Source organism: Numenius arquata, chromosome 1, assembly GCF_964106895.1.
Source record: "Numenius arquata chromosome 1, bNumArq3.hap1.1, whole genome shotgun sequence".
NCBI classification, from domain to species: domain Eukaryota; kingdom Metazoa; phylum Chordata; class Aves; order Charadriiformes; family Scolopacidae; genus Numenius; species Numenius arquata.
Window position 1 is genome coordinate 56,735,325 of NC_133576.1, and position 27,359 is coordinate 56,762,683.

A 27,359-nucleotide genomic window follows, 5' to 3' on the forward strand; every position below is an offset into this window, starting at 1 on the left:
TGCATGAACAAAATAGAGGGGAGGGAGAAATTAATAAATAAATGCTGAGTTTTAGTCTACCCTTGGTTTATGTTTGAGCTTCAGGGGTGAAGTACTAGATGGGTCATTGTAATGTACTTGGGACATGTTGCATATTAGGCTTAGTGGGCAATAGTGGGGGGGTTGGGATTTTTTTGGTTGGTTTTAGTTTTGGAGGTTTTTGTTGGTTTGTTGTGTGTTTTGGTTGGTTTTTTAAAAACTGAATTCTGTCAGCTGTTTGTTTATTTTCAAGGGACCAGCTTAGCCAAAGGGAGCCTATTACTTTAGTACATCTTTGCATTCACCATAGTGTATTAATTGTAAACTGTCTTTGCCTGGGTGGTGTTTGGCTACAGGAAATGAACAGGTTGGGGAAAGTTTAAATGTTTTGAAAGAAAACAGAAATGGAAGCCTGGGATGAGTGATAGAGTTTGCGTGCAATAAACATGGGAAGGAAAATATATGAAGAATGAAGTAATGGAAAATTGGAAAGGAGAAAACCAGGTGGATACGCTAACTTAAACTGTTTCAGATTTGGATGCACTGACTTTGAGTCACGACTGGTGTCTCTGACTGTTTGTGTTGAGCTGGGATTTTAAAGAAGAAAATTAGAAACTAACGTTTTGAACTGTGTCAGGGGTGTGAAGTATTTTATCTTGACGTGGTTTCATCTGAAAACATGGGCTGAATCCTTGTAATTCCCTACCCAGTTCTTGGGATGTCCTGTCTCTGTCCTTACATTGTTTCTCCCTAATTGAATGAGCTGCTGCTATCAACTCTCTCTTGAAGTGATTTCTTTTAAAGGCAGACCAGTTGAGGAGCCAACGCCTAGGAATACAGGATTGGGTTTAAATTCGTGTAACTTCCTATCTTTATATCAGTTGTCTAGACTCTCTCACGTTGTAGTCCATGGAGATCTAGCTGACTGAGTTGAGGGCATGAGTGATCTGACCAGATACCAACATCTGCTTTACGAAGAGATGAATGGCTTTCTTGACTATTGGTTTTATTGACTAGATTTCCAGTATCTATCATGGGAGCCTCGATACCTATCTCACTTAACTTCAGCATATGTGTTAATTCCCCACCTAAAGTGCTGTTCACTGTGAGATGGAACAATCACCTTACTTGAGTCCTTCATTGAAAGACCTAGTTGGTGTTCAGAAGGAAGTGTTCAGGTGCCCATTGTACTAACCAAGAAATGCTGGCCAGATCCCATGGTCTACCACACAAGGGGTCTCGCTCGAAACTCCAGATGTCCAGAATATCTAGCCCAAAAAAGTCTATCTATAGAGAATGTTTCTGCTCTCTTAGATCTTTGTTGCTGCACAGTTTAGAGCGCTGTTGCATATCTCTTGTGGCAAAAGGCAGACAACAAGCATTTAAATATTCTGTTGGTCTTTTTTAACCCCACCCTGACCCCCCTGTACACGAATATGGGTGGTGCTAGGTGAGTGTGGCACATGCACCATCAGGCTTTAAGATCGAGTGTGGTGGCTTTGTGCCATCATGGTTGAGCTGTGGAGGGTCTCTGAAGGGCAGGCACGTGTTCTTTTATGCTGGACCGTGCCCTGTGGACCAAGCTTTCAAGGTACTTATTTTGAAACATTTGTTTAAAGAATGAAAAATCCACTTGATACCTTTATAACTGTGAATGCAGGCAGGGTGATTTTTTTTTTTTCCTCACTAAACAAGAAATGAATCAGAAGCCTCAAAAATTAATAGCTTTCCCATGCCCATGTTTAGTGATGGGACTTTTAGGGGTTTTCTTGCAGTAAGCAAGCTCCAGAAAGAAGGACCTCCTTATTTCATGTTACCCTTGGTCTGTGAGATGCCAGACTAGTACAAAACGTTGCCGTATCTTTGGTTCTTAAGCAAAGAAAGGATGGGAACTTCGTCGATGAGGATGTGGTGGGAAGGACGATATCGAAACAATGCAGAAAATGTGACTGTTTTGAGACAGCTGTGGGCTAAGGAACATTAGTAATCCCAGGAGCAAGGGGGGGCCGGGCACAGGCTGACGCAGGGGTGCGATGTGTCTGTTACCAGAGCTTCACTGGAAACACGCACTTCTTAACAGTGAGAACTAGTATTTTACCTGGAAAATAGTGCTCCCTTCCAGATATTTGCTTAGATTGTACCCTGCTGTTTGCTCTTTTAATTTTCCCCTCTTAATTTGAATGCATCCTAATAATTTCAGTACCAGGATATTATGCTATTATTCTAGGAGAGCTTGGGATATATGGGCACAAAGCAGCACTAAATATTTTAGCGATTAGTAATTTTTCTCCCCAAACATGAAGAAATGTTTCAGATGGCTCAACAACAGAATGGATTTTCCTAGCAGGGCTGCGATACCAGGTTTTTAACAACTGTGGAAAATATGTTTTCCGCACTAAAATTAGGGGATTTACTTGTGTGTGTAGGACTGCCCCGGAGTACTCTGAATTGCAAACTTCAGAGTTAAGAGTATGTGGTATAGTCTAAGAGAGATGCAACTTGAAATAAGAGGAGGGGGAAGCATTGGGGAAAAATGTGAAAGGTGAGTGAAAAAAGCAGATTGCACAAATTAACATCATTAACGTGGCAGTGGCAGGCTGGCTGCATTCGGGAAGGCGGGAACTGATCCCAGCCAGAGGAAAACAAAGTCTTTGACTGAGCCCTTCAGCATGTTTTTATAAACTTGAGCACAAAAAAGAAACTAAAACATCTGGCACCAGGATATTATGCAATGTTGTTTTATGCTATTTTCATTGTCTAAGATTCTTCGTGAGGACTGTTAACGAATCACTTATTGTTGTCGGATCGCTGTCCTGAGGTGCCTCTGTGCCAGAGAAGGGGCACGGACTTCTCTGAATCGCTCCCTTCGGTGCTCAGCAGCCCCTTCTGTGCCAGCCGGTTTCCCCAGCAAGCTTTTGCGTGCGAGAGGTGCGTGAAGCTGCTCCTCGGACCCTCGTGGGTCAAACCTCCGCAGGGTGGTATGACGTATCTCGGTGCTCTGAGGGGAACTGAGCAGAAAACGGGCGGAAGTGGTTAAAAAAGAAAAGTTGGCGCCGATCGGGAGACCTATCAGCGTATCAGTGTTGTAGTGGCTAGGAGTGCGAGCGGTAGGAGAGCCTCGCTCACACACAGTGCTTCAGGCCTGTGATGCGCAGAATCGAGTGCCTTCGCTGTTCTCCTTCCCCTCCCCTTCCCGCCGGGCTGGGTTTGCTGCTGCTCTTCCGCATCGCCTGCTGTGTCAGGGCAGGAGCAGAAAGGCCACGCTGCCCTGCGTGCTCTGCCTGTGGGGGGTTTGATGTACGGGCCCCCCCCAGCCCTCGCTTCTCGGCTGCCTTCAGCCCGAGGAAGCGTTCCCCTCCCAGCGCTCGGTGCTCGCCTTTCTTCCCGCTCTCGCTAAGCCCAGTGGCCTTGGAGCCTCGTCTTTGAAGCTGACACCTTCTTTTTCTCTGTCTGTCATCTGCTCGTGGCCAAGGGCTGCAGCTTTGCTTCTCCCTTTCGTTCTCTGGCTGGCTGCTTGCTAACTTGAATAAAGGTGTGATGCTCACAGGCCTGGAGGTGGCTCTTATCTCGGCTTCCGCTGCCTGCTTTCATCTCCCCGTTCTCCACCTTTTCCTTGCGCTCGTAATTGTCTGCCTCTTACCTGACTGCTTCTCTGTTCTCTCAGCCTAAAATCCTCCCCGTCTGGGTAAGTTCTCTGGCTGAAAAGCTGCTCATTCTTCTTTTGGATTCCTTTCTGTTGCTCACAGCCAACTCCATGTGCCCAAGCCTTAACCCTGGTCCCGGGGCTGTGTCTTGGGCAACATAGGGGAAGGGGACCGGCTGCCCCCCAGAGGAAAGCTCCAGGCTGATGCATCTGAGCTCTCCCACCCCTGAGGCTGCCGGGTACCGTGGCCTTCATCCCTGCTCCCCTCCTCGAGTTCGGTGTCTGGCTTCCTGCGAAGCCCCTGCCTGATGGAGGGAAGAGAGCAGTAACCCCTGTAACACTCTCCCCCCTCACCCACCCCCCCTAATAAAAGCCCACACCCAAAGTCCAAGTCAAAGGACACTTGGAGCCAACAAGAGGTGCCCTTGAGGGTCTGCACTGCTTCTCTCTCTCTCTACCTTGCATATACCCATCATTGTAAAACATCTTCCTCCTACCATTACGGCTTAATGACTTTCCCTTCAACTTCACAAGAGGTATTAATGTCTCCATTAACAGCCACCAGAAATGGAAGCTCCATATATCACGAGTGCAGCTCCACGTCCTTCTCCTCGTACAGAAGTTTCAGAAGCAGTTAAAATGTAGCCCTGTAGAAAATTAATGGCCCAATATACAAAATCTGTAATTGCTGCTAGAGGCGAGGAGGAGGAGGAGGAGGTGGAAGTGCTCAATCTTGGTGTAATTAAGTACCTTGTTCTGTGGCCGCTTCTCCCCCGTGCTGACGGGATGTAGGACTCGTGCTTCACACACGAGGGATGGTGGGAGGCAAATGGTCCCTACTTAAAGAATTGTTTGCCCAATAGAGTTTAACATCAGGAGAGGTGCTGGTGTGTGGTTCCTCTTCATGTGGCACAGCCTTGAAAGCTGAAGTTGCATGAAAGGGTGGCAGGGGAAGGAGTGGGAGCTGCCCTAAGCCTTCCTGGAAAGATGCTGGTCAGAATATCCCCCCACACACACTGCAGTTTAAGTAGTGGAAAAGGCAGGTGGTGGGGTGGGTGAGCCCAGTCTGCTCTGTCCATCCGTTTCTCATGGGGTGGCTTCAGCCTGTGTCGCCTTGTGGCAATGGGGATGTTGGTAGTGACCAGCAGCGGCAGGGAGCTCGGTCCTTCTGGAGATGGCCCCGTAAAGCTGGGAGGAGGCTTATCCTGGGGGGGGCGGAGGGGGACGCTAGGACAGTCGGAGCCTGCTCTGCTTTTCCTCAGCCCTGTTTCAGAGAGGGAAGGTTGCAGTTACTCTTGTAGTGGTCTGGGGGAAGATGCAGCCGCGTGGCTGCTGGTCTGGTCTGCTTTCACAACCTGTACCAGTTGGCTTTAAACTGAATTAGTTGCCCGTAGGCGTCGGGTGTTGTGGCAGTGCTCGTGTGGGTTTATAACGCCATAAAGCTGATTGAGCCTCATTTGTTGTCAGGGTTTCTGGGGCTTGTGGTCTAAATTCAGTTAAACGGGAGTACTGTGTGCAGAGCAGGCCGGCAGGTAGCCCGGGCACTGAACTTAACCTGGCAGCACGTGCAGCTCCCAGTAAAAGGCCTGTGAAGAAGAGGAGGGGAAACCTCGGCACCTGCAGCCAGTGTCGCCGAGGGGCGCTGCTCCACCTGTCACAGGCGATGCCCTCCCTCCGCCTGCTGGGGATGCTGCAGGGGATGAGGCTCGCCCAAGGATGGCGGGGATCGGGGTGGATGACGGTGGAGCAGATGCAACCAGCAGTGTGAGATGCACACATTTTATTTTTTTTTTTTTAAGAAATTAAAAAGAAAATAATAAAAAAATCCCAGAAACTTCTTTGTTAAATGAAAATTATTTTAAAATAATCTGGTGTAGCCCTGGGGAAAACTACATCCTCGGAAGGTTTCTGACACTCTGGAACGGGCCCAGCTGAAACAGAGTGGGGCAGTGGCAACTGGGACGGCCGTCCCAAGGGATGTCGAAATCCTGAGCCTCTGCACTGCAACAACCAGAAGATGACACATTTCATCAGCAGAGTTTCTTGGAAGGCGCAAATCAAAGTAGCGGAGTATTTTCAATGAAGAAAAAAATATTAAAAAAAAAAATACAGTCAGATGACTAAACATTAATGAATCCATCAACACTTTACGCTCTTTTGAACATTGTCAGTTCTGCCAGCTTTGGGAAAAAAAGAAAAGGCTTTAAAAATACTTAAAAAGCAAAGAGTTTGACAGAATTTGATGCTGCGCTTATGTGAAAGTCCTCCATTTTCATACCAAGCAAGAGGGCAGCGATCGGTCAGCCCAGGAAAAGAGAAACGGCATGCCTCGCCTAACCTCCTCACGCAGATGCCTTTTCTGAATAGTGAATCGGTACCTGCTGGCACCAAAAGTTTCAACAGATTTTGGCACGACACCGGTGCCTGAGGGTGCGATTAGACTTCTAACCCTGGAGCCGCTTCTTTGGGCAACTCCTCATTGCGCGAACACCTGCAAAAACCTTCCCCAAACTGTCCAAGAGGAGTCTTGGAAGCAGGTAGGCTGCCGCCAGGTAAAGGCAGGCACAGTTAGCGTGCGACGGCATCCAGCTGATGGGTTTAGAATGGCTTTTTTTATTTAAACAGTACTGGTGCAGTGCTGGGAGCATGTTGTTTGAAATAGTAAGGGAGAGTTTTTCTGCGTAACAGCTATAGCCCCCCAAAAAAAGGCAGCGCCCACCAAAACCTGGTTTCCTGCACTCATGTTTGTCCTTCCGCCGGGATGGGTTTTTTTTCAAGAGAGCCGTGTGAACTTAAAAGCTGACGTAGAATAATGCATCTCCAGCTCATTTCCATACACACGTGCAAAACCGTAACCTACCAGAACTTTTATTTGAATTGTACATTCACATTTCTCCATTGACGTGGGCGGCTTGTACGCTGCCGAGTGATAAAGTTACACAGTTCTGCTCTTTCACGTGCATCGGTTTCAGCCATCAAAGAAACTTAGAAAACTAACAATAAGCAACTTTTCCATATATCTGTAGTCAGGCTGGGAAAAATTATGCGACTTTCCCTTCCCCTCCTGTCCCCCGGCAACCGAATTCCCCTGACTTGTAGGCTTTTCTCTCTTAAATGACTGCTAATATTACTTAATATTTTGAGACGGTTTCCTATGGGTCTCTTGCAGTGAAGCTGGCGTTAGGTGCGCACGGGGCTGTGCCGCTCACTCGTTCTCGCTCCTCCAGAAGCTCGTTTGGGCACATCGTTAGCGGCTGTTGGGATGTGCTCTCTGACAGTAAGTATAATTTTTCTTAGCCTGTTATTTTTTTTTCTTTACATTTTAGGCTCATCACAAATCAGCTGCGGTGCTTTACAGTTTACAGACTTTTTTACCGCACCTTGTCCGTACACTGAAAGCAATTCAGAAATGACAAAAAAATGCCGCAACCAATTAGCACGTACAAACATTTATTTTGAAATTTCCATTCCGACCGTTATGAAGAATTACATCATCAAAGCACTTTATGGCAGTGAAAATAGCTCTTACCCCTCTGACTCATCCATTACTCCATTAAAGCTGCAAAATGTGCAATCCGCTTGAAAAATAGGTTGCTTTTTATTCAGTTTCCCATGAAAAGTCAAAATTTGATAACAAAAAAAAAAAAAAGAAAAAAAATCCAAACCAACCCAGCTTATAGGGACTCTACATCTGATCCTCTCCCCCTTCCCCCAAAAATAACTTACAAAGATAGTTTAAAGTTTTAAATGAGTTTAAAACCAAGTGCATCTTTTTTATTATTTTTTTTTTTTTCTGCTTCTTCTTCTCATAATAATCTTAAAATTCTAAAAACCCATAATTTACTTTCTTGGAAAAAAGGCAGCGAGCCGTTGCTTCTTGATTGGAAGAATATGTATCTCCGGCGAGTTCATTTTCTTTAGCTTTACGCTCCTGTTTTTGACGGGTTTCCTGAGGGCCTCGGCGCTGTCCCGGGGCTCGGGCGGGCTCTTCACGTCGTAGCACTGCAGCACCGAGTCCTGGGGCAGGTCCCTTTTGAAGGAAAAGTTTTTGGTGGAGACCCCTGACAGGCCCTTGATCTTGCCGCAGAAGATGGTGGGCACGGCGTCCTTGACCGAGACGATGACTTTGGCTGTCTGCGAGGTGCTGACGATCTCGATGTTGTTGCCGGCCTTGGGCTCGCAGCCCGCCCTGCCCGCCTGCTCCACCAGCCACTTCTGCGGCTGCCGCAGCAGCTCGGCCGACCCCCCGCTTGTCCCCTTGCCCGACGCCTCCTGGGGCTTGCAGGGGGTGAAGGGGGTGGCCGGGCCGGGGAGCTTGTCCGGCGCGGGGTGAGCAGCGGCCTCGGCGCTGGTGGTGGTGGGGCTGGCGCCGGCCGCATCCCCGTGGGACGCCCCTGGCTTGCGGCAGGAGGCAAGGGACAGGTCCAGCGCCCCGTCCTCAGGGGGTGGTGGCGGTGGCGGTGGGGCAGCCTCACTGGCCCGAGGCCCAGGTGGCCCTTTCATGGAGAGGTCCAACGCCTCGTTATCGCCGCCCATCTTGATGACGGTGTGGCGGCTCAGCTGGGGAAACTCCCGCGGGTGGAGGAGGTCGAAGGGCTTCGTCTCCTCCTTCTCCAGCGGGGTCTGGGTGCCCTTGCAGGAGTGGGGGGTGAAGAGCGGTGGCTTGGGCGGGTCGGGGGCCGCCTTGGCCTCAGCGCCGTGGGGCACGGGGATGGGGACAGGGATGGGGATGGGGACGGGGACGGGCAGGGGCACGATGACAGGGTAGGGTACCAGCAGCGTGGCGGGGGGGACCAGCGGGGAGAGGGGTGAACTGAAGGCCTGGGGTGGGAGGGTGGCATAGTCGGGGGGAGGCTGGCAGGGGGCAGAGCCCAGGGTGCCCTGCGAGGGAAACAGGTCCTGAAGGACGGCGGCGAACCCCGGCGTCTGAAAGACGGGGGGCAGGACAGGCTCCTGGGCTTGGCCGGAAGGCTTGGGGTCCAAGAGCTGGGGCTGCCCAACGGGGGCGGCGGCAGTGGGGGGGAAGAGGCCAGTGTGCAGGGGGCTGGCAGGGCAGGTGGTCCCTGGGGGCAGCACCAGGGGCGAGTTCAGGTGCTGGAAGACATGCTGCTCCAGGAGGACGGGCAGCGGGACGGGGCCCTGGGTGGTCATGACGTAGGGGGTGGCGGCGTTGGTGGCTGGCATCTGCGGGGCGGCGCTGCCGGCCACCTGCAGGTGGATGGGCAGAACGACGGGGCTGTCCCCCAGGCAGATGGGCTGCAGCACGGTGGCCGCCACCTTGAGGGCCACCCCGCTCTGCGACTCGGCTGGTGGTGTCAGGATGGAGGGTGCGGGGACGGTCACCAGCGGGGACAGAGCCTTCTTCATCAGGTCAGCCGAGTTGATGTTCCAGGCCTCCGCCGTGATCAGCTGGGCCACCCCATTCTCCAGCTTGTTGTTGGCCATCGCCGAGGGCGAGCTGGTGACGTCCATGGGCAGGTTCGGGGTGTCCTTGTACAGCTCCTCCATGTTGCAGGGCTTCTCGGGCTCTACCAGCGCTGCCTCTACATCGCTGTCAGCGGGACCCGTGGCGGCTCCGGGCTGCCAGGAGCATCAGCACCGACATAACTTGGCCTGCAAGCCAGAAACATATTTTAGGCACCGCATAAATCTCCTCCTTAAAATAATATTTGCAATTGCCTTTAAAGACCCCATCGCCAAAGAAAAGCTGTTAAACGTTTCCACGCTTCAAGCTAACGGCTCCATAATACCGCATAGTATATATACAGAGATGCTGGATATACATACATCCGTGAGTGTTGTACGAAAAGTTTTGAGGAACTTACTTATATTTAGCCGTAAACACAGATAATTTTAAAGGCCTTGAGGACTGCCTGCAGCCAACCCCTCCCTGCCCCAATGCACAGCCTGAAACGAGGACTCGGGCCGTCCGCTTCATGTTTTTAAACAAAGCTTCACATAATGACAGTGCACAGCAGAGCCAAGCAACAGCGCGCTGTTTTAACTCAACAAAAGCCCCCAAAACAAACATTTCTAAAAATACTGTGGCTAAGAAATGGCCCGCTGTGGGCGAAGGGTCCTTGCTTCCCCTAAAATACTCATCCTTCTTTCATCCCAGTGGGATTTACTAAAAGTGAGCAGGCAACTGCCGCACGCTGACTTACAGCACCTCCGAAACTGCCCTGTGCAGGGTGACAAAGAAGCAAACCCAAACCAAACCCCGACGTTCGCCCTGCCACAGAGCTAGATAGAGACAGTAAAGTGAACCAGGCACCTGAGTCATAAAAGACACAGAGAATAAAAAAAAAAAAAAAGAAATCAAAGCAACTTCAAATTAATTTTGACAGCCCAACCCTTTAAATTAACCAAGCGGACGGCAATTAAAAAAAGGGCAGAGATGGTTTCCATTCATGATCGCGATGAAATGTGCAGCCTATTTCCTAAGAAGATTAACACCCCTCTCCCCCTGGAAAAAAAACCCCAAACCAGCAAATTAACAGTGCTGTGCATCCATTTATTTAGAAGGATAAATAATTTCTGCCCCGCGAGCTGCCGCCAGCAGATTTTGGCTGGAGGCTGGCCGCTCTGCCTTGACGCCGCCCATGCCTCTCCCGAAGTGCGTGGCGCATCCTGCTGTAGTAATAATCACCATGGAAACTTGTCCAGTTTCAACTCCGTTACCATGGGAAAGCACCGGCGCACCCCAAATTTACATTTTTCACCTGCATGCAGCCACATCCTGCTCCTTATGAGTGAAATGCCTGCCATCGCTGCCGGCCAGGCCAGTGGGAGGAAGGCCCTTCCCCGCATCCCGCAGGCTTGCTGGCCTTGGGATGATAGCGAGGGCAGCGCCACTCCGAAATTTTATGGGCTAGGAATCCCAGCCTGGGGATGCATCTGCATCTGAGAACATGCAAAGAGCTCCGCTCGCATAGATGTTTGTAGGGCCAATAAACCTGCAAACTAAGAGAGGACAGGGAAAAAGGGGGAAAAAAAAAAGCGAACCCCACGAACAAAGGCTAAAAAATGGCCAAAGCAGGGAAGCGGGATATCTCCCCAGTCTCTCCCGAGACCCGTAAATCCTTGGATTTGGCAGCGAGATGCCACAGCGAGTGCAAGACTACAGAAATGTTGGGAGTTAATAGTGGAGGCTGGTTGGGTAAAATGCTAGTAATTTATCAGGCGCATTTGAGTTTTTAAAAAGGATTTTTAAAAGTAAACAGATGAGTCATTTCTTTTCCTCTCCTGCTGCTGGCTTAAAGAGAATAACTCCGGATTTTTGTCATGAAAAGTTCTGCAAAAAACATTCACAAATACAGGGTTGAGGGTTGTTTTGTTTGTTTCCTTTTCCAGTCTCAGCTGAGACAGATTACAGGCAGACAGAGGTGCCCAAACACCAAAAAACAAGAGCAAAAATCAAATCCCTTATTCAGAAAGTGACAAATATTGGTACCAAAGAAACTGACTCAGTGTTGTTTTGAAAAAAAACAAAAAACAAAAAACAACCAGAAAAGCAATCGTTTCTAAAAATAAAGACAATGAGACTGCTCAGCAGATTCAAGCTGGAAAGAAATAGACGTTATTGTTTCAGTTAAGGAATTAAAAAGCCATTTTCTACTGCTCTTATATAATCTCTCCCTCCCTCTTTTAAAAATGACCATTTTAGAACCCTGTGGTCTCTGCAGCGCTCACCAGCATCTCTGCTCCTCCAGCTGCTGCAGCACAGCGAGTATTTTGCACATGACACTGGCTCTTCCCCGTGTTTCTGTTTGCTTGAGAAGCGTAAGATCGCGATGTTTTCATAGGGAATTAATGCTCTGGCGGGGATAGGAAATGACCCCCCGTTCCCCTGGCAAACCCATTTAACGTTGAGAAATAGAAAAATTAAGATGAAAATTATGCTGCATAAGAGACTTGAGGGATTAGCATGCTGTATGGACCCAGCGAGAGAGAGAGACAGATCACTGCCAAAGATGAAAGTATAAAACATAATAAAATCCCCCCATTGCTACTTTAAAAGGCGACAGGGCTGGAGGCAGAGGAAATATCTAGATGAGGGGAAGAAGAACTCATCTATCACCATCAGACACCTTGAAGAAATGCCTGTGGGATTGGTTGGGATTTTTAAGGCATAGTCAAACACTGTTTTCCGTGCTGAATGCTATACATTTCTGGGATCTATAAATATATATTGTTGAGTTCACAGTCCCACACTGCCTCTGGGAGGGCCCCGCTATGTGAGGAGAAGTAGAAAGACAGAAAGGTGAGGTGCAGCCCTCGACCCAGGTTTATGGTCTAGGGGTGAGGTTTTTTTCCCCCCTCACCTTTCCTATGTGGAAGCATACCTTTCCCTACTTCCCATGCACCTGCTTCTTAAGCATGTGATCGCTACCGAAAAAAAAGAAAAATACATATACACACTTAAAAATATTTCACAATCCTGCCCGCAGCCGGCAGCTTGGCAGTAGCCGGCTGCCAGGTGGAGCGGAGTCCCAGCGCAACTGCCCACTGCACCCTGTAAAGCAATTTTCGGTTTCACCCGGGAGGCAATCCCAGGGCTGCTAAACATGTATTACACTAGGCACCTATTATCAAGGTCAGTAAGCAGACTGAGTGAAAAGGATCCAAGTCCCTAAGCCTCAAAAGGGGAAACGTTTGAAGATATGGGATCAAGAGACAGTTTGAAGTTGTCCAAAGAGCTGTTTTGTAGTTCCTGGACTCCCTTTTTATACTATGTACACTGAGTACATGGTACAAAACCGTAAGTCAACATGGAGATGACTTAAACTAAAGTAAATTTTCAATGTTGGTATTAATAGTGATAGCTGTACTATATTTCTCCTTTAAAAAAAAAAATCAACCTGAAGCATGTGCCAGGTTTGGGTTTTTGTAAGGTTGCTGCTTCACTGCAAATAAAGTATTCAGAGTTACCCAGTTTTAAAAACAAGCTTCATCTACCTAATATGCACAAATGCAGGTAATATAATTCAGTGAAATTGCCTTAAGTTTCCTCTGTCTACCACACCTCAGTGCCGGAAAATCAATTAATTTCACTTCCCTACTTATCTATTTAATATTTAATTTGCTGTTTGTTTTAATTGAAAGAAGCTTGGAACGCTGAAAAGAGCCCTATTGTAAATAACCCCAGCTTTCCCACCGGGGTGGTGATAAGAGTTAAGTTCATGGCACTAGGCAATGATGTGTGTAACTGTACAGGAAATGGTGTGTTAGCTACACAGAAATGCCATGAAAGGGGTGGTGATAAAAAAAAAAAAAAAGCTATAGAGTTATCTCCTGCTGATGGCCGTGCACCAGACTGTTCTCAGGGCTGTTGCGTGCCTTCCTGTGAGACCACAGGACTGCGCCATACACAGTTATCCTCCTGCTCCGCTTGCTTGGCCGTACCGCAGCTTGTACCTCAAGCTATCGACACAGAATTCAAATTATACTGTGCACACTACCAAAAGGGTCTCAAGATGCCCCCTTTGTGGGATGCCCTGCTCAGTATCTCCTGGAAAAACTGGGTTTCCTTTCATTATAAACACAGTATCAAAACCAAAACAAAATTAGATATCGTGTCCTAATGGAACAGCTTGGGGACAAAATTATGGATGGACTTGGACTTCAATGTTTTGCCAAAACTTGCTGCTTGCTGTCACGGATCCTCCTGCCAGAAGCAACGTGTTTGACTTTAGCTCTGCAGAAGCCCATCACAAGGCCCGGGGTGAGAGCATCCCTGACAGGGACACCCCACCACCCTTTGGGAGGATGGCAGACCTGCAGAGCACCCCTGGTGGCAAACACCCAACCAGAGCACCATACCAGGTCCTGCACGCCCCGGTCCCCGTCGGGCTGATCGGGCCACTGCACGGCAGCACGTCCCATCACCCTCGACGCACCGTGAAACCAGCCACCCAACCTGTGTCCTGCTGGGACACAGGTTTCTGAAGAAGCTCCGGGTTGGGCCTCCCCGTCCTCAGCAGGTCTCAGTGGCCAAAGCCTGACTCATCTTTCTGCATCCTTCTGCAATAAATATGCAAGTGGGCAATGAGGACACATATTGACATAGGCCAACAAACAATAAATGGTCTTCCATCCTGCAGTTTTTGCTTTGTATAGTTGAACCATACACAGCTAAAGGCTTTACCATATTGTTATTGGTGCCTTGTTGCTAGAATAGAAAATATGTATTTGAATAAAGGGAGCTTTCATATACCAAATACATGGAGCCATTAATACACAAATAATGTCCAGGTTGGCTGTCCCATACATGCAAACCACAGATGATTTCAGTAGTGTTTGCTTTTCACATTTCTCACCGATTCACCTATTCAGGCACCTGGGACCGACACTCCCGACCACCCCTTTTAGTAGTGTAATCCTCAAGCACCAAAGGGCAGAGAAGTAACCAACTCACAGCTAATGGTGAATTAACCTTTTCCCCCATGTTTCACCAGTCGTGGGTGCTGTGTTTGATACCCCCCCATGCACCTCAGTCGGGTGCAGAGGCACCAGGAGGGCGGATGGGACCTGTCCTCTCTCTGCTTGCAGGAGGCATGATGGTGACCCCCTCTGAGGTACAGGGCAGGCAGAGTGGAGGACAGCTTCAGGAGATACCAGACAACTTCAGAAGATGCCAGGGGAATAACAAGGCTCTGAAGCAGCTCATGCAACAGGTACTCTTTTATTTTCCACTACTGCATTATGGATCCTTCCGGGAGGCAAACCTATTTGTGTCAAGGCTCCCATCCAGGCTGCTAAGCCCTGGGGGAACGAGAGGGAAAGGAAATCATTACGGCAGCGCAAAATGGCATGTTATAGATGGGACATTGACAATATGTATACACTGCTTCAGCACAAAGCACGATCGTTCTCAAATGCAGCGGCTTGACTGGCTGATCCTACTTCGGTCTTTTAAATAGTTCAGCTGAGAAACACCACGGTGGTCTGCCTATTGCACGGGCTGATCGCCTGCAAAGAGCCGCGTTACAGTCATATATTTGCTAACTATATTGCTGTTGTCAACAGGCTGTAGTTAGCAATCCATTCTGGGGAGGAGAGAACTCACTTTCTTCTCATTTAAAAACAAATCAGACCAATTGAAAAAAAAATCCTGTCACGGATCTGAAACCAGTGTCTTTATTCCCAAGGGCAATATATACAAGACAGACGATAAATGCTGTGGAAGGACTAGAGCATTTGCCTGACAAATTTCAACCTGTAGTGAATTTTTATACCCAATTTGAAAGCCTCGCAAAACCCCCTGACATTTGTAGTGGAAACTGTGAAATACCCCAAGTGTAAGGGACTCGGCACACGCCGCTGTACTGCCAGATGCCTCTTCCCTCCCTCTGCTCCATTCACAAACTATTCTTATACTGGGATATAACACTTGACTGAAGGCTTCCTACTTTCAAAAGGACCGCCACTCATGCAGTATATAGTATTACATAAAAGCAGGTACTATAAAAACAGGGCTACTTCGAAATTATTTGAGATTGATCTTGCTATTCCCAAATGCTCAAGTTTCTCATATCCGCAGCACATCCCAGTTCCTGGGATCTCTAAACCGTCATGCTTGGAGGACCCTTGCAGCAAGTTTGCAAATAGAAAACCTTTCAAAAGGTGGTTTATTTTTTTCTCTTAGCATAGTACAGAAATGCTTAAGCAGCGGCAGCTTGCTTAGCCTGCAGTAGGCTGAACACGCACTCTGAGGCGGAGACAGCGCGCAGCAGTCTGATGTATTAAACCTGACACGTGAAGAGCAAATATAAATTTGCCAGCCGTAATTACTGCTGAGTCACGTGCCGCCCAGTTCGGCGACTGGGCTCCAGTCACTGGGCAGTGACTTCAACCCAGCAGGCTCTTCCGGCCCAGTGCAGCTTTCACACTCCAAATTTCTGTTCAAACAGGGAAGAGGAGTTGCCTCTTCTGCGACTGCAGAAGCATCCATTTAAATGATCGATGCTGCTGGCAGTTTGCAGGTGTCTCCTCTCAAAGCATGACGTAGTGCTTCGGGATGGGGACATCAGCAGCTGCAGCAGCGTGGTGGGACGGGTGCATCCATGACCCAGCAAATCACACCCCTGCCCTAAGCACCTGCAGAGGGGAGGTGCTGCCTGCGTGGCACTGGGTGAGCCTCTTCTCATCAGCAGCTTCCCAAAAGCAAAACTGTAGGTCTGCTTGCTTCTCAGAAAGTCCTGCCGCACTCCCTGCCTCTCAGTCCCATTGTGCACCTCTGCTTGCTCAGAATCACTCAATCACAGACAGGTTGAGGTTGGAAGGAACCTCTGGAGGTTATCTGGTCCAACCTCCCTGCTCAGGCAGGGCCATCTACAGCCAGTTGCCTAAGACCTTCCAGGCAGCTTCTGAGTATCTCCAAGGAGGGAGGTTCCACAACCTCCCTGGGCAACCTGCACCAGTGTCTGGTCACAATCACAGTGAAAAAGTATTTCCTGATGTTCAGAGGAAACCTCCTGTGCTTCAGTTTGTGTCCATCGTCTCTTGTCCCGTCACTGGGCACTGCTGAGAAAAGCCTGGCTCTGTTCTCTTTGCACCCTCCTTTTGGGTATCTGTATACATTTTTGAGATTCCCCCTGAGCCTTCTCTTCTCCAGGCTGAACAGTCCCAGCTCTCTCAGCCTTTCTGCGTAGGAGAGATGTTCCAGTCTCTTCATCACCTTCATTGCCCTTTGCTGGACTCTCTCCAGTATGTCCATGTCTCTGCTGTGCTGGGGAACCCAGAGCTGGACACGGTGCCCCAGGTGGGTCCTCACCAGTGCTGAGGGGAGGTGAAGGATCACTTCCCTCAGTCTGCTGGCCCCGCTCCTCCTAATGCAGGCCAGGGTACCATTAGCCTTCTTCGTGGGAAGGGCATGTTGCTGGCTCATGGTCAACCTGGTGTCCACCAGAACCCCCAGGTCCTTTTCTGTCAAGCTGCTTTCCAGCTGGGCAGTCCCCAGCACATACTAGTGACTAGAGTTCTTCCTCCCCAGGTGCAGGACTTTGCACTTCTCCTTGTTAAGTTTCATGAGGTTCCTGTCCATCCATTTCTCCCACCTGTTGATGATCCTCTGGATGACAGCACGACCCTCTAGTGTATCAGCCATTCCTGCCAGTTTTATGTCATAAGCAAACTTTCTAAGGGTGCTTATCATCCAGATCATTAATGAAAATGTTGAACAGGACTGGACCCAGTATTGACCTCTGCGATACACCACCAGTCACTGGCCTCCAACTGGACTTTATGCCACTCACTGATCACCACCTTCTGGGCACAGCCATTCAGCCAGTTTCCAGTCCGCCTCACTGTCTGCTCATCCAGCCCCGTACATCAACAGGTTGCCAATGAGGATCTTTTGGGAGACAGTGCCAAAGGCCTTCCTGAAGTCCAGGCAGACAATATCCATTGCTCTCCCTTTATCTGCCAGGCTTGCGTATCATACAGTAGGTCAGCTTCCCATGGGGAAGGCAAACCAGCAGTGGGTGAGAGTCTAAGAAAGTCTACATTAAAATGGTATCAGGGAAAAGCTGAACTTACCCTAGGGATATCTCTTGCATCCAAGCTCCTAAGATTTACTATACCTTGACCTTCATGGTTTTCACACACGCGGTGCACCCACGTGTTTACTTTTGGGGTGAGATCGTAGGAAGAATGCAGACTCACACTAGCATTAAAAGACTTCTTAGGCTTGAAAAGTAAAGTGCATGATTTTCCTATGGGAAAAAAATATTTTAAACATTTTTTCCTGTCATCAAATATCCCATTTAACTGATTATTTAGTATCATTTTCAATCAAAACATTATATTCGCCAGCAAAGCAAAGAAAAATGAGCTGTTTTGAGAACACAGAGCTAAACAAAACAAATGAGAGAGCTGTTACTTTACAGTAAATTTTAAAAACCATGCATTTTGTTTTCCCAGCAACCGATACACCAATGATAACAAGAGGAAAAGGATACCAATTAAACGTAATTGCCAGCCCTGCTTCCCCCAAAACTTGAAACAAAAAGCACTCAGTGTCAGCCTGATAAAATATTTGCTCCTTTCCCAGTCAAGTGCTTTATTAAACAGTCCTTAAAGCATCTCAGTTCTTACAAAGGCTTTCCAAGTTTGATGTCAGTGAAACAACTTCAAAGCCTCATTAGTTCCCTGGCGGAGGTTTGTTCTCTGAGCAGAGACACTCGGCTCGCTATTTTGTCCTGACCCTCTCCACTGATCCCAGGCTCAGATATTTTTACTACATTCATTTGATCTTTTCCGATATCCAGATGAGAATTGGTATTGGTGTGGCAAAGGCTGATGTCAGTTGCTGGTCTCTTCTTGCTTACATGAATCTGTCTTGCTCCTGGCTATGAAGGATGGGGTCCCCTCACAGATCAGTTACTAAGTCTCAGCCGACAGGTTAGTGAGGTAAAGTTAAATTAGTTTCTAAACTGCTACCGCACTTTTTCAGGGGTAACATCTGACTTTGCCCCATTACACCAGCATGGTTTTGACCTCTTTGGCTGTCTCCCACCTACCCACACAAGTGAAGCACGCTAGAGTACCCCTTGAAGTGTAAACCAGCTTCACCAGCTCAAAACTCATACACGAAATGCGGTGCCGCCACCACCACCACACACATACCCCAAGAGCCCCATATCCCCTCCTTATGGCACTTAAGCTCCAGTTAAAAACCACCTTTTCTTGGTGCAGACAAGGCCAGAATAGAGCTAACCTCAGCACCGTTGATGGGACTGCCCTTAAACTTGCCTCGCTTCTAGACCTTCTTGAGACACAGAGGAAGAAACATAAACCAGGATGAATGTCTTTTAAGGTCATGGGGGTTGGAACAGCAAATCACAACAGCAACCCATCTTCAATCAACTGAAAGTCAAATTTTCACATAACTCCTCACCGTCCTATTATATTCTGGCTTAAATAAATAAATAATGAGAAGACAAGCAAAACCAAGTAAAACACTGAACCTTCCATCTCACAGATCCTTTTTGGTAAAGCAGGAATGCTTCTATCTAAGACCACAGGTAAGGACATGCAGTTGATTAACCACATGCACACGTGGCACCCAGCTTGCCACGGTGGGTTGAAAGGGCAAACCCCATCTCCCACCTGCAGCTCTGATGGCTCTCAGAGGCACAGATACTGTCCCAAATGACATGATGTAAGGATGGGCCAAAGAGCTGGGGACCGAAAACAGAGTCATCAACTTCTCTTCTCTTGTGCGACATGGTCTCATGGGCAGATACGAAGGCGCAGGAGTATCAGCGTGCTGCTTGGGGAGCAAAAGCGTAGAGGAGTCTTTCCTCCCCCGGTGCAAAATGCCGTTATTTAATACCTCGTCCTTTCCCACTGGCATGAGTAACCAAATGCTCCTTCAGCTTGCCACCTCAAGAGCGAGTTTTATGTTCATAGCTTCCGATTTATTGGACTGACTCTCCTTCTCTTCCACCCCATCCCTTTGATAAACCAAGCCCGGCCTTTTATCAGCTACATGATGGCACTAATCCTCAGCAGAAAGTACGCCCACGTCACACAAGAGTGCTGCACACTCTTGCAGCACTCTATCTAAAAATGTGTGGATGGAAAAAAACTTCCAAGCAAAAATATCCCCTTATTTTCATCCTTGCAAAATTTGTAAGCAGCTCCAGGGATTTGTTTAAAAGAGCCAGAAAAATGTAAGACTTCTGTGATGTGAAGAAAAGCGCAGCATTTTTTCTTTGAATTTCACATCCTTTTACACGCTCACTTTCATCACAGCGTCTGTACCAAGTGTTTCCTGGTCTGACTTTGAGGGGCAGAGAAATGACCTCTTCTTTCCATCATGCTGTGATGCACGAGATGTCAGCTGTCTGATTGAATTCAAGATAACAGCAGCATGAGATGCAACACAACGGTGCTGATGGATGTAATGAGAAGATCTCACAACTTTTCAATGTGTTTTCGCCCACAAAGACCAATTTTGCTCTCCTAGAAGCCCCTATGCTGAACTGCGACTCTGACCACAAATGACATGTAAACAACAGAAAATACTGAAAATCTGTCTTGTTGCATCTCAGTGCGACTGCGGGTTACTGCTGTTCTGTTAACTAGTCCACGTTACCTGTAACACCTACAAACACCCCACATGCAATGCATACATGCAACTACTTCTTCTCTAGTGCCTTTTGCCTCATTCATTTGGCCATGAGGTCTTCTGGGCAGCAATTGTTTTGGCACCTGATTAGCACAATGCACAGACCTCATCTTGAGGTCCAGTTACTGCTGCAACCCAGATCATCCATCACTTGTGAGGATGAGTGGGCACACACACACAGGCACACTCACCAAGGTGGCATGGGGCTGCCTTCCCTCTCAGTCTAGCTGCTGGCCACTACTTGCCATTGCCTTCCTCCAGTGTGCCTTCTCCTCCCTCTTCATCATGTTTCTCTGCTGCTGGAGCACTTACAGTCTGCCTAAGTGTGAATGTTAATGTCCGAATTTTACGATTTTGATGCTATATGAACAGAGACCTTCCAGCCAGTTCAAAGGAGTCTTCTCCAGCCGGGTATGCCAGCTCTAACTGACACACTGCTCACACTGTGTGGAGGTAAGACTATTCCAAACTGTCCCCAGTCTACACAAAAAAAAGTATTAATGCTCTTTGTCGTCAGGGATCCAGACTCCGACCACTCAGAAAAAAAGGGCTATATTTCAGGAAATTCAGGCAGGGCAACCACTGCTGTAAAACCAGAACTGCTAGTGCAGGTAACTGTAAATATTATTTTCTGGATACTATGAACCAGTCAACATGAACACATTTTGCAGATGCGTATTGCAAGAGGAAACAAGGTCGGTCCTGCCCATACTTTTCCATCAAACCTTTGGAAAGCACATACATCATGATGAATGCAGTATACCAAATTTTGTTATTATCACCTCCCCTACCTTAATGATGGCCACGTGGTTCCAGAAGAGGAGTGCACTGCCATAGGATATAGAGCCCCTGACAGATTTACTGCAGCATTTTTCACCAGCAATTTCCACTGCGATGTGTGCTATTACGTGTTCAGAAAAACTTAGGGAAACTGCAGGATGCAGAACGACAATTACATCTTTCCCAGATGAGACTACTACGTTAATGGATCGGCGTCATCCATCACCATAGATCGTAAGTCCTCTGGGGAACGTCACCAGACCACTCCAATAAATCTGACTGGGAGATTTCGTATTTGGCTGTTCAGCTCAGCCTTAGGAAGCAGTTTAGCAACACAACAACGCTCTGCAGCATGACTATGGCTGAGCTCTCCCAGTGAGGTGATGTTGCTCTATGGCCATGAAGCTCTGGGTGCAGGAGTTCCTGCACACCAGCATGGAAAGGCACTCTGAGCTGCAGCCTGGCATTAATTTCTCATGTGGTCAGTTCTTCAAAGAACCAAATTGCGGTATGCAGATTGTAGACTGTGAAGGAAGAAACCTGACTGCACAGCTTTGTTCCTTTATCAACAACAACAAAGAAAAGAAAATAAAAAATAAAGAAGAACGAAACTAACAGACAAAAAAAAAAAAAAAAAAAAAACAAAACTGCCAGCAGACCGGTGCAGCTCTGAAGTAAATTTTTTTGCTGTCAATCTTGATTCTTCAAGCCACCTCAGTCTGCAGGCAGAGCAGACTGTCTGCCGTGAAAATGTAAGGTGATGCTCTATTAGAGAAGAACATACTTCTCACAGGCTCTTCCTTCGGGAAAGTCAAACAAATAACCCACAAATAAAAACCACCATGGCTGTACCTTGTCCTAGCTTATCCTTGTAATAACAGGAGAACCAGACCTGAAGCTGTCTCCTGTCATCTCCTGCACTAATGCAAATACAGGAGCAGTGTAAGAGCAGGCTGAGGGGAAGGTCAGCCCCATCGAAGCCCTTTTGGGAGGCAGCTCCGAGCAAGGGGGTCCGAGGGCACTTTTGTCTCTCCTGCTTTGTGTATATTCTGTTTCAGGCAACGATATATTTTCCTGACACACCATTCATGTAGCTAAGCATTTCCTCATACAGTACTGGGGGTGGGGATCTGCCACAGCATTGCTGCTCCCAGGTTTAACCATTTCGAGCCCTCTCTTCCTTTAGGTACTAGCTTTCACCACCCTCCCCAACCTATGATTTCCCCAATGCCATGGGCGATGCACATTGTCCTTCTCCCTCACCCTTTGGTACACAACGGGAGGGCATCAACACCAATGCCTGTTTCCACCAGGATGGGGCCACCACCAGACATGCCCCCTGAAATGGGGCCAGCCTTGGGGTGCCGCCTGTGCCTGTCCAACCCTCCCCATCCCCACGTGCCAGCCCTTAGGCTCCTGGTCGCCAGGGTGGTCAACCCTCTCCCACTGTCTCAGTATGGTTACAATGAGTTTGGCCAGAGGAACAGGAATGGAGACCGATGGCTTGAACTACTGCAGCTGCTGCAGCAGCGAGTACCTGATGGTAACCAGAAGGAAGCACAATGGAGCTTCGGAGATTAGCAAAACAAGGAGGAAGTAGTTTTAACTACATAATAATTTCAGGGAGTAAAAACTGCCTATAGCCTGCATAAGTCGTGAGAAATGGCACATGCTCGTCTTGCCTCAGGCAAATCCATATGTTGACAGACAAGCTCAGCTACAAAAATGATACCCTTTCTTGCAGATAGAAACAGCAAGAGCACCCAAGAAGTACAAAATATTCAGTATTTTCTTGGCGGGGTGTTAGAGAAAACAACAGTGTTCATTTAAGAGCTTGCTGTTGGCAAAAAGGGAGGGCGGATGCCTCCAGCTCTTGCCTCCTGCACAAGCTCTCCACCATCCCACCAGCGGGGCAGTCAGCATGAAGTCTCCACACCTGCCCCCTCCTCAGGGTGCTAAGCCACTGCTGGCCAGAGGGGCTGCAGCACCTTTTGGCTTCTCCTATGTGCAAATTGTGTGTCTGCTCCATGCCACCCTGAAAAACTCCACAGCACCAGCTGGGTTGTCCTGGCCAGGCCAGGGACGGGTGCTCTGCGAGGTGCCAGAGCAGTGCATGCCAGGCCACTGGGCTCCTGGGGGGCCACTGCTGGTGAGTCTTTGTCCAGGATCGCAGCTGAGGGAAATCAGAGGAGTCTGCAATAGGAGAGGCACAGCAGGAACAAGCTGCACAGCAATAGGGATTGCAAAAGAAGCCCAGAGAGCTAAGCTGGCAACCAAGAAAACCTCTGGTTTTACCACATGTTGGTGGACATGCTCATGTGCCAAGCTGGGTAAACATCTGAACAGCACAAAACAAACCAGAGGAGACAGCTGTACTCTGTCTCCCTTTGCAAGCCCAACTTAATATTCCCCCAAAAGGTGTCATGACCCATAGTTTGAGAAACTGAGCAGACGCCACTGGCCACAGCTGCACCAGGAAGGGTGGCCACCACGGCAGGCGTGAGTGACCACAAACCAGGAGCTGAGCTCTCTGCCAAGATGTGCTCCATACTGAGAGGGCGCTGGAGCCACCTCGTAACTCAGCATCCCTAATTTCTTCAATGGGAATTGTAGAGTCATAGAATTGTCTAGGTTGGAAGGGACCTTTGAGATCATCGAGTCCAGCCATCAACCTAACACTGACAAAACCCCCACTAAACCATGTCCCTAAGCACCACGTCTACCTGCCTTTTAAACACCTCCAGCGATGGTGATTCGACCACTTCCCTGAGCAGCCTCTTCCAATGTTTGATAATCCTTTCGGTGAAGAAATTCTTCCTAATAAGGAAGGAAGGACAAGCTGAAACGACCGACGTGCATTTCCTCGGCTGCCTCGTACAACTAACAGGGCCATCTCCACGAGGTGCATTTCCCAGAAAACACTTCATGCAGGTTAACTCCAGTAATCTCAAGGGATGGTAGCCAGCTGCTGGCTGCAGCTCTTGCCTCTGTTCAGGCAAGGGCCCTTGGCCCTTGGACCCTGCTGGCAAAGACAGTGCTGGCCCCCATGGCTTCATGGAGTACATGGCCACGGGGTGCAGGCCCCTGGCACGCATCCATCTTCCCACCCCCAGATGTCCTCCGTGTCCAGTGTAAAAGCTCCCACAACATGCTGCAAAAGCATGAAAAATCAATATGCTCCATTGACTTTTTGTCTGACATTAGCAATTTTATAGCTTAATGCTAACCAGAGTAAGTAGGAGAGCATGCTGCTACCAAAAAATTAATTAAAGGGAGGGGGGAAGGGGGATCTCCAAAGATCCCAAAATCATCCAGTACGATGAACACCTGGTAAACACCCTGCCCTGTCCTTACAGTGATTAAGGACGATTTGGTCCCTGCTCTGGGACGAAGCTTTCACCGGGACCCAGCCTCAGTGCAGGCTGGCAGAGGCTGAGGGGCCGGAAGAAGAGAATGGGGCACTGGAGGCCGGCTGTTTGGGTTTAGCTGTCTAAACAGGCACTGAGGGATTAGGTCCCTTCGCGTCCTTGGCGCTAATTAAAGGTTGTTTATTATTCGATTGTTCTCGATAGCGTATATTTCTTCTTTGTGTAAACACAGCCGATGTCTAAAAAAAAAACCCAAAAACCCGCAAACCCAAAAGGAGTGGAAAGGCCCGGGCTGAAGCGAGTGATGGGGTGTGATGGATGCCCCACTGCCCGCCCCACCACACCAGCGCCCGGCTCTCCCCGGCCGGCAGCCGCAGGCCACTCGATGCCAGGCCAAACGCTGACTCCAGCCATTTCTTCCTCCCTGGTCATGGCTTGGGCAATAGTTACCAGGAAGAGAAGGTCTGGCTGAAGCATTTGCTCTCGGAGCAGCAGCAGCCACGTGTAATGAGAGCTTAACAAGGTAGCTGGAGTGAGGGCGCTATGATGGCAGAGTAAACTCGTTAATGGAGCGTCCCAGGCATTGCTTGTACACACAAAACGTGCATCTGGAACAATGGGCGGCATCCCCTCAACCACAATTTTTGGGGCCATAGAAAGGGTTTACCTAAATGCAGTCACACAAGGCCCTCTGGCAAGGTCTACGTCCTTGATACAGTTGGTGGAGAAGGACAGGTGTCTCCCCCAGGCCTTCGCTTTAGGTGGGCCATGGGCACCGAGTGGGTTTGGCTGGGTCTTGAGGCCAGCCTTCACATTAAAAAGCCACCAAAGCTGCCAACTCAGGCACCCGGGAGAACAGAAATGCAACCTCCTGCTGGTTGCCTACATGCTCCTGACTCTGCGTGGCTTTGTTATGATGCATTCTTAAATACACAGTTACCCCTCTTCCTCAAAAGGCCTTGTTATGTTGCAAAAGGACAGACGCAAAAGGCAAAAGTACCTTTTTTATAGGTCTCTGTAACTTTTAAGCATCTGACTCTGAACTAAGCAATGCTTTTTTCATGCAGATTTGTACGTGTAATCTAAAAAAATGAAACTGGTCTATCAATCTGCTTTTAATGATGCAATGCGCTACCCTTCTAAATGTATAGAATTATTTTTGTCTTTCTCTTGCTGCATCTTACAAAGGTAACACACTGGAGATTCAGTAGTTGCATTTTTAAACATGTTTATCTGGGTCACTGCTACTTACAGTGTAAGAAGATTTAGTGAAGCCAGTTTAGCATCAGGCTGGTGTAAAGGAAAAATTCTTTAATTAAAACCAAAAGAATGATATTGTTTGGTGGGTAAAAACCTCAACATTATCAAATTAAAGTCTTTGGACTGATTCAAGAAGAAACTAGACCTCTGGGCGATTTCATTCAAAAGGCACTTGGGGTTTTGGGGGGTTTTTTTGCTCATCACAAATTATTTCATGTAATCTGCAATTTCAGGTACAGAAAAGAGAACTGAGAGCACTACAACATCAGGATGACATTTTCTTAAGTGGTATGATGCAAAATCACGAACAAGAGAAGACCGTGATTCCCGATGATGGTGGTCCACCTGATGCTCACGGAGTGGTGCCAGTGTGTGTGCCAGCTTGCCCAGAGAAGCTGCACTTCATTGCCGTGTAGTGGCCATCATGGAAGATGGGGGAGAAGGCAACCTGTTTTGATGGCACTGCTCCCAGATCCTTCCACTAAGACACAAATAAGCTGCAGACAGAAGAAAGCAGGGTGGACATTCAGAAGCCAGGAGAGGCACCTAACATAGTCTCTGTGCCTTTCCAATGGTCCTAGCTTGGTTTTCCACTGTCTTGGAAAATGCCAGAAGAAAGGAAGATGATGTTCAGGAAAGGTGAAGCTGCCACTCAAGCAGGAAATGATGTGGGAGGCTGAACGGACACCATGAGATGAAAATCTGAGAGCGCCCATGTGACGTGAGAACAACATCCCTCAGCATCATGCTGTCCGTCGGGTGACAGGGAAGTGACTCAGAAGATGAGCACACTTCAAAGGTTCGTGAAAGACTGGTTTATTTTAGCTGAAGCCCATCTGTGGTGGATCAGGGAGGACCGCAAGCAGAAAGCATCCGCTCTGCATCCTGTGGCCACTGCCGGAGCGATTCATCCCCCAGGAACAAAAGCCTTCCTCCTCTTTTCCCTTTCTTCTGGTCGAGAATGGAGGAGGGCAGGCGGGGAAATAGCTGTCATTGTCGCTGCTGAACTGCAGCCAAGCCAGCGGAGGCCTGACGCCGCAGAGGAGTGGGATGAGATGCTCGGCGCCCGCCCCGACGTGCCCCACGATCTCTACAACAGAAAGCTCAACAATTGTCTGTCCATCACTAGGGTATCGGTGTGACAGAAACATTAGGTTACAGACACCGTGATCCGCAGTTAATTATTCCCCAGATCCAAACAGCAGCAACACAGGGAGGAAAAGGACAAGAGTGTAGTCGGTAGTTTGATCCTGTTATTGATTGGATGCTAACAGAGGGAAATAACTAACTATAAAATATTTCCTTCAGAAACAGGGAGGAAGGATGATGGTTTTTTGTCAGATTATTGGGGGCAAGAAAAGGACAATAATAAATTCTCAAAGCCCTGAAGTTTTTACTTACTTTTTCCAAATATGACAGATTTGTTCCATTTTTTGCAGGGTTGCTTTTTGTTTGTTTGTTTGTTTGTTTTTTCAGTTCCCTCAACCTATTGCTTGCTGACAGGCAGCACAACAGCGTATCACTGGATATGGTGATCTACAGCTTCAGTCCTTGGGGCTCCCATTTGATTGGAAGAGGGCAGCTCCTGGCACTCCCAACCCCTTCTGCAGCAGAAGTCGTCTCACAAACAGCAGGGTCAGCTACAAATCAAGACCCCAGAGGAGTAAAAGGCTCAGTATCTGGCCCCTTAGTTAGAGATGACTTATTCTATCACACGGTTTTCAGAGATTTATCACTTCCTTTACCTTCCTCCATACGCACAGTGAAGAAAATCTGTTTTAAACATGTGACAGGCACGGTTTCCACCAGAAAGTAAATTCTGGAGATAAATAAAGAAAAAAGGAGCTATTTTTAAGCCAGAGATGATCACCATGCTGATGAGTGAGCACAAGTGTCTGAACACAAGTGTCGTTCAGCATATTTACAAGATCAGCTTGCCACATCATTTTTCAGATGATCTGAGATCCCTGGAACCCCTTTCTTCAAAAATAGGGCTATAAGAAGTATCTGAATGTCGGCTTAGGGTTTGTGCACATAGGCATGACCGCTTTCTCCTCAGGCGCCTTTGAAGTCTGCCACTGGTCCTTATGGAGAAATGCATTTAGCCCTAATATCTGGTCCCGCAGGCTGTGAAGCCCTGCATTCAACTTGGTGG

General features: G+C 48.3%; 1 protein-coding gene across 1 annotated transcript; it reads right to left on the reverse strand.

The window, feature by feature from the left end:
- Positions 1 to 7,102: 7,102 nt before the first annotated feature.
- RAI2 (retinoic acid induced 2) lies at positions 7,103 to 9,169 on the reverse strand. The gene has a single exon (XM_074155887.1). The coding sequence runs from the start codon at positions 9,167 to 9,169 to the stop codon at positions 7,502 to 7,504; it is 1,668 nt and encodes a 555-aa protein (XP_074011988.1). The 3' UTR covers positions 7,103 to 7,501.
- Positions 9,170 to 27,359: the final 18,190 nt, after the last annotated feature.

What these genes read in the sequence shown, in the direction of transcription:
- RAI2 (XM_074155887.1), bottom strand. Translation starts at nt 9,169, where the DNA reads ATGGAGGAGCTGTACAAGGACACCCCGAACCTGCCCATGGACGTCACC.